General features: G+C 39.5%; 1 protein-coding gene across 3 annotated transcripts in view; it reads right to left on the minus strand.

Annotated features, from left to right (window-relative positions):
• The window catches only part of LOC113817630 (uro-adherence factor A), a 14,999-nt gene that overhangs the window by 1,480 nt on the left and 6,019 nt on the right, over positions 1-7,500 (minus strand). For all 3 annotated transcript variants that reach the window (XM_070139441.1, XM_027369683.2, XM_027369684.2), the window contains exons 5-6: positions 1,992-5,576; positions 1-1,150 (exon numbers count right to left, since the gene is read on the minus strand). The exon at positions 1-1,150 is cut by the window's left edge and continues 1,480 nt beyond it. In XM_070139441.1, the coding sequence (XP_069995542.1) occupies positions 1-1,150; positions 1,992-5,576 (4,735 nt within the window). The remainder of the gene's footprint in view (positions 1,151-1,991; positions 5,577-7,500) is intronic.

Below are 7,500 nucleotides of genomic sequence, written 5' to 3' on the forward strand. Positions count from 1 at the left end.
CCGTGATGACGGAATGGAACAGAATGAGAGGTGCCCAGCCGCTCTGAACAACTGCATGATGCGGCGAGGCCTTTGCTTCACACTTTGCCTTAAACACTTCTTCGTACATCTGGCACGTGCGGTTAAGGTGAACCTTCAGGGCGCACAACTCGCTCTCTAAAACGTCAATCACTTCCGCCAGGGAACTCGTGACAGTTCTTTTCTCTTTCTGTACATTGTCACAGTCATTCACGAACCACGCGTTATAGGTCAGCAGTGCTTGGCGAGCCCTCAGCGCCCCCAATGTCGCCATGAAAGTGCCCCAGGCCTCATCATTAGACAGTATCTCCTCGATGTCTGTGTCGATAGCAAGCAGTCGTCTTTTGATCAAGCTTTCAATCTTCAGTTCTGGATTTTGGCACGTCAAGCACACACAAACACTCATCTCATCCGCTTTCAACTTTACAACATTTTCAGGAATGTTCTTGGCGAACGTTTCAAAAGAGCAGACCCTGCAGCTGTCGGCCAGGAAGCGTTTGTGGAGCACCTGGAGGAAGTGGAGGCGGGCCCTCAGGAGGCCCTTCCCGCCCGGCCCCACCTCGCGGCACCGTTGCGACACGTCCTCTTGCGCCATGAAGTCGTGAATCATCTTTGACAAGTCGTCTTGACTGGCCGTGCTTGGCAGCCCCTCGCCCTGCTGGCCTGGATCTCCCTCCTGTTCCAAGTCTGGTTTAGCTTCTGCCGCTTTTTTATGTATTCCTCCTCCTGCCGATTCCTGCGTCTGAGGCTGGGGTTTCCCTCCAGCGAGAGCGTTGTCTCTCTCTTTCACTTCAGTCTTTTTGCCGCCGACTGTCTTGAGCAACTTTCTCCTTAATATCTCATTCTTCTTCTTTTCTTCTTGGAGTTCTTGCTCTAAGCATCTGATTCTGATTCCCTGACTTACTATCTTCTGCTTCAAACAGCTCATTTCTAGCACTTTTCGCTTCTGCAGCTGAAATTTGTGGAAGGACCTGAAGTTTTTCTTCCAATAATCACGAACTAATCCCTGAGAAACAGACGGGGTTGATCTCTCCCTTTTCAGCAAATGGCCGTTACTGGAGATTTTGTTCCATTTCCTCTTCAACCCTCTCTGGCCTTCTGATAGCCACGTCTGTGTCCTTCCCTCCTGTTCCTGCAGATTAGGGAAAAAACAACATTAAGGTGATTCAAGTTTCTTGTTTTTCTGACAGAAGATGAAAAGTACTTTAAATTATGATGGAGTTCTAGCCATTTCCTAAACAAATTATACGATTTTGACAATTAAGATGCTTTCATTTTAATAACATTCTTTAATAATGATCATAGCCATGGCAAATTTTCCTTTCTATTGGAAAATGATGACTATGCCGGGATAAAAATGAACTGCTCTGTAAATAGAATTCATGAAACATAGACATCCAAAATGACGCTCGGATTTTCCATTTCTGTTGTTGCAGGTGAAGTGCTTCAAATATGTTCTTGCCATGCATAGGAAAAATAATAAAAACTAACATTTCTTTGCATTAATTGGCCCTAATATTTGTTTCATTTCAAACCAACTAAATATGTTGCCATTCTATATTATAGCTACCAGTAGTCATGATCCTAAAATTGTACTTTTTAATCCTTTCTGGAACTCCTGCAAACTACACATTAACCCACAATTCTCTTATTGAAGTTTGCATTGATATATTGCAGAATGAATATGACCCAAGTCCAACACTGACCATGAAAAAGGTATATCTATTTAACATTAAAAATAATAATGATAATAATAATAAAAACCATCAAACCAAATATTTCACTAATATTATTCTGACTTCTGTCACATATATTATAATTAGATGTACATGAGCACAGTAATGCAACTCAAAAAGGTATAACATTAAAAAGATCAGTTTTATATAAAAGACCATATAAATTAATGAAATCAAGACCATTATCTGACATATTTACTGTAAGAAAAAAAAATCTGGCTATTGGTGTTTACTTACAGTTTGCTGGTGGTTTTCTAAAGGCTCTGCTTGTTCTTTGTTGAGCTGCTGGCTGCTCATTGGGTCTTCATCTGACAGAATGTTCCCTTGGCACACACTTTTTGGGGAAAGTTCAGCAACTAATATTGCACTTTGTTTACCCTGTGAGATGGAGCTGGAAGATGTTCCTTGGGAAAGTGAGTTACTAGCGGTATCTTGGGGCTTTTGATAATAAACATTGTTATCATATACTTCACTTATAAGTGACTTTTCACTGCTTGTACATAAAGTGGCCACTGGCTGGTAATGAATAAGTAATTCATTATCAGAAGCATCATTAATGTTGCCTTGGGATACATCCATTAGGGTAGCATCCTTGGTGGAGGCATCATCTGAATACTGTAACAACTGAGTACCTGGAACACCATCATTAACCATCATATAACTTACTTGCTTCAATGGGTCATTAACAGCACTAACACCTGCAAGCTTTGATACATTGAGTAGCTGTGTGTCTTTGGCAATTACTTCATTCTTAGAAATGCTTAAAGATTCTTCCTGATGGTAAATAATGTTGCTCTGTTGGGAAAGATCACTAGCCTTTTCTGGCAAGAAGTTACTTTCAGCTACAGGATCACTGTCATGGGAAGTGATGACAGCCTCTTTTATGTTTTCATCACTGGAATACTGTAACTCATACAGTCCTATGGAATTATCTTCCAGACTGGGATTTTTCCAACCTTCTTGTATCACATCTGAAGTTTTTGTTGAAGCAGCTACTTTTTCTTGTGCATGTGCAGATTTATCTACTGACTTTAATGATAAATAGCTATTTTCCTGAAGGCCTGTTATTTCTTCAGTGCTCATACTTGAGTCATCACACAAGTCTTTAAAAGTCAGACCATACACATGAGCAGTCTGAGACCTAGTACTTCCAATCCGGTTTGGACTAGTGTTTACTAAATCAGAACTTACTTTTGTAGGCAAGGCATTGCTATTATTTTTTCTGTAAACTCCTTGATTTTGCTCCAACGATTCTAAGAAGTCAATGTTAGCTTTTCCATTTGCTTCAAAAGAGAGATCAATATGTGAATCCCCTAAAGTTTCTCCTTTCACATCACTTGAACGAAAAAGTTTATCTGATGAGCCATCAGAGTTCAATACGTGACATGGAACAGCATTCTCAACACTGTTTTTTACAAAAAGTTTCTGCTGTTCAGGTAATGATACACTGTTGTCATAACTGAAGGCAGCATGTTCCTGCTGTGAGGGAGAAAGTTTCTTTGGTGAATCAATTGTGGTACCTTGGGGTACTGCAATGCACTCCTGTGTCATATTAGAAGTGGCTGATTGAAGTGGAGATAAAATATTCTCTACTGATGAGCCTACATGAGGCACAAAAACAGTGACACTTTCTTCGATAGTAGCAGATTTCATTACTTCCTGAGTCATTATCTTAGTAGGGACCAGTGTTGTTGCCTGATGCAATGGTGTACTATCATTTGCTGTTGGCAAAATGGGACGAGGTAGAATTTTTCGTTTTGGTTTTGTACCGCAGACAGCTTTGGCTCTTCTAGTGAGATATCTTCTTTTATGAACTATCTGAGGAGAAGTTTGATTTGGTATTCCTTTGCTGATTGCTGGTAATGGCAACTTCAAATTTGAACCAACCTGAGCCACTGACTTCAGCTGAAGTGAGAGGCCCTGAGATGATATGTTAGTTTCTTCAGGCCTGAGTTGTATATCACTTTGATGAAGTTTGGGGGCAACAGGCTGAAACTTCTGAGAAGACATCAGCTTGTTTGACATAGAGGTACTGACAGTCTTAATTTGCTGAATGGGAATGCCCTGATGACTAGCATCTCGGGTAACACTTTGAACATGATGCACCTGAACAAGATGATGAGTTCCTGATGATGTCACAGGACAAACTGGCTGTAATGAAAGCTTGGTTTGCTTTGACTGTGTCATTGACTGAATCTGCTGGAAGTTCAAATTCCTCTTCCCACTAGTGTGAACATTTGAAGAAAGCTGTTGGATAGGTACTGCTTGCTGGGGAACTGCATTTGGATTTGGCTGAATTTGTTGAAGGGGCTGCTGCTGCTGACTAGACTGGAGTTGTATGGGAAGTGGAGAACATGTATTGATTGTACTGACAGGATGTACTGTTTGTATTGGAATATTATGCTGCTTAGAAGCAGAAAGAATACACTGCCCCTGAACAGGCACTGCTTGTGTAGTGATTGTTGTGATGTTTCTCAATTCCTGAAGAGGTACAGCTGATCGTGTACAAGGATGTACGCTGCACACCCGCTGTACTGGCATATCTTGTCCTGCACTTCCAGGACTAATGGCTTGAAGAGACTGTACAGAGAGTTGCTGCTGTACAGCTGCAGTGGGGACAGGCTGAACTGATATAGATGTTTGCATACTTGCAGGTGCAAGCTTTGGAAGTGATGGCATTATATTTGAAGATATGTTTGGTAGAGGCTGAAGTGGCACACCATGATGAGCATTTGCTGAAGGCAAGGCTTGCAATGGTTGAAGTGAATTAGTAGTCACAACTTCCTGGAGAGATTGTAATGGCAAAGACTGATTCATGCTTACAGCCGGAATGCTCTGTAACTGTTGTATTGGTACAGACTGGGTTGAATTTTCAAATGGTGCATTTGGCAGCTGCTGCAAAGGCAAAGGCTGCTGTGAACTTACAGTTGGAATGTTTTGTAACTGCTGAACTGGAAGAGCTTGTTGAACATTGATAGGTGGAATGCCTTGAAGAGACTGAAGTGTTGTTGGACTTTGCTGAATGTTGGCTGAATTTATGCTCTGAAATTGCTGACTTGGAACATTTTGTGAAGTTGAAACAGGATTAATAGACTGTACTTGTTGAAGAGCAGACACTGACTGCATCTGCTGTGAAGGGATATAGGCTCCTGGATTACAGGTGCTATGCTGTGGGCGTGGCAAAAGTTTTCTTCCAGGTGTAAGAGCCTTTCTTGGTTGCATGCATCCATTTTTGGTTGGTTTCACAGTCTGCATGCCTGAAGCACAAGTTGAAGTGAATTCTGGTACTGCTGCTTGATTCTTTACTTGAGTTGGCACATGGGCAGGACTCTGTATGGGTAATGTTCGAGAAACATTTACAGTAGTGGGATTAACAGCCAATACATTGCAAGTGTTACCTGAAGCAATGGACTGTGGCTTATTCAATGAATGTTGAATATTTTTGTTAGACTGCAACTGTCCCATATTCTTGGGGAAAAGAGGTCGTGGTAATATTTTACGGCCCATGGAAGGGCTTGACTGTGATTTCAATGGTGACACATTTTTGATAGTCAAACCCTGTTGCTTCTTTGGCTCTGCCTTTTGTGCTTGATGCTGAGCAACAACCTGTACTTGTGTGACTGGGAGAGGATTTGCACTAAAATTCAAATTCTGAATCTGTATTTGTGGCCTTGGTAGGATCTTTCTCTTAGTTCCCACAAGGAGTTGATCCGACTTCTGCACTTTGAAGATTTGTTTTCGCTGACCAGTGCCATGCAATGGCTTCTGGGGATCGTCACAAAGTCCAACATCTGCCACAATTCTCTCTCCTTCTTGCTTGAGCTGGAAGACACATGACATTTGTTAACCCAATGTCACCACCTGCTTGAACAGCAATGGTTAATGTAGTAATATTAGCACTATATGATTAATGATTAATCATTATTTTACCCCCTTTTGTATGCTAACATTTTTAAGGAGAAACAAAAAGCATGAAGAATCATAAAAAAAATAAACTGTTAGGAAATTTGTTATAGAAGTAATCATTACAAAATCACCATAGTAGTCATCAAGTAGTAATTATGAGAATACAAAAATCATTAACAACTAATTTTGTTAATCTATTACCAACTCAAAAGGAGTTAACCAGGTTCAGAATGGTAATATTTCTAAGCTATGAAGAGACAGACATTTTGCTGCAAATCTTATCATCTCACACACATTCTACAGCTATTAACTTTTTGCTTTTAACTGCATAAAGATGAGTAAACTGTAAAGAGGATATACTCTGAGCAGGTATAAACATGGCAATTACAGCCCATTCAATACATAACTTATACAAGTTATTTGTTATTTTCTGCTTCAAACATGGATGACAATTTTGTCTGCAGCAGCTTTATGATATCTAGAGTTGGGAGTTTTAAAATAGGCTTTAAAAGCATTTAGAATGCTTAAATACACAATAGTGCTCAGAAAAATATCCATTTAAAATAGACTAGAGAAAGTGAAGACGAGTGAGAAGTCAAAATGCTACTAGGGGGATATATCTGATTCCTGAATCAGAGTTTGCTGATTTGAAGATGCTGATCACAAACAAAATGTGAGGAAAACGATATGAAGCAGACTTGATTCTGCAATACTCTTGTGGAGGAAAGATTTCATACAAAGTCTTGGAAACACGCATACATACTGCTTAGGTAAAATAATGCCAAGTACATCTTAAACATCAAGCAGGATTTCATAAGTTCATAATGCATGTCATCTGACTTTAAACTTTACGAAATCAGCAGCTGAGGTGTTTTGTTTGAATAGAAAGCTGCAAGTCTGGCTCCTGTCACTAACTGTGTTGTTGTGGGCTAAGAAAACTGTGCAATTTTGCATTTTTTTCAGACTTCACTTATGCAGCTGTGGAGAATGCACTCTTCTTTCCTTATATGAACATCAATCATTTTAGCTGAACCTTGATGTCTTTCAATCTTATGAGTTTTTTTTTATATTTAAGATATTTTTTATGACATTCTTACTATATAATCTACCAAAACCAGCATAGACATCCTACACATCAGCATGTGTTTTAATTGAAATGAAGTAGTAACACCAGGCACATGCACAGCAGCACACATACAAGTGCATGGAACAAAATGTTTTGATTTCTGATGTACGTACTCAAGCATCTTCTAACCATAAATGGAGAAATTAGGTACCAATGTTTGCTACTGAAAGCCAGGCCTAAGTAATGCTAAGTCTTAGTATCAACCTATGACAACAGATGCTAAGTGCCATTGTGAATAAAGTCAAATGTTTCCTATAACAATGGAATTTGCCATTCTTTTCTCTGTCTAAACTGATATCAAAACCTTCTAATTTGGTTAACAATGAGTCATTGAACAAACACCCACAACGACAGAATGTGCTGCTGAATGTCTTCCAGTGGGCAGCCAAAGAAGCTAAAATGTGTGGGTAGTTACTTCATATAGTTAGTATGAAGGTTCCCAAGTCTTCTCACTGCATGTATTGAAATATTTCCAGAAAATTAACTATTGATCCAAAACCACTAGTGCGATTTGTTATCTGCCATTTGCTGCTGGTGATCATAAAGACAATAAATAAAAGATATAAAATCCAAGCAGAGGAAGCTTTTCTCTCTGTAATTTTGCTTTAGCATTAAATAACCCTACTATTTTGTATTTATTCCTTATATATATTCTGTATCCTTACTACCTACCCTGCATGTATTCCAAACCTAAATAGGTATTAAAATCTGTAT

The sequence above is a fragment of the Penaeus vannamei genome, chromosome 25, assembly GCF_042767895.1.
Source record: "Penaeus vannamei isolate JL-2024 chromosome 25, ASM4276789v1, whole genome shotgun sequence".
NCBI classification, from domain to species: Eukaryota; Metazoa; Arthropoda; class Malacostraca; order Decapoda; family Penaeidae; genus Penaeus; species Penaeus vannamei.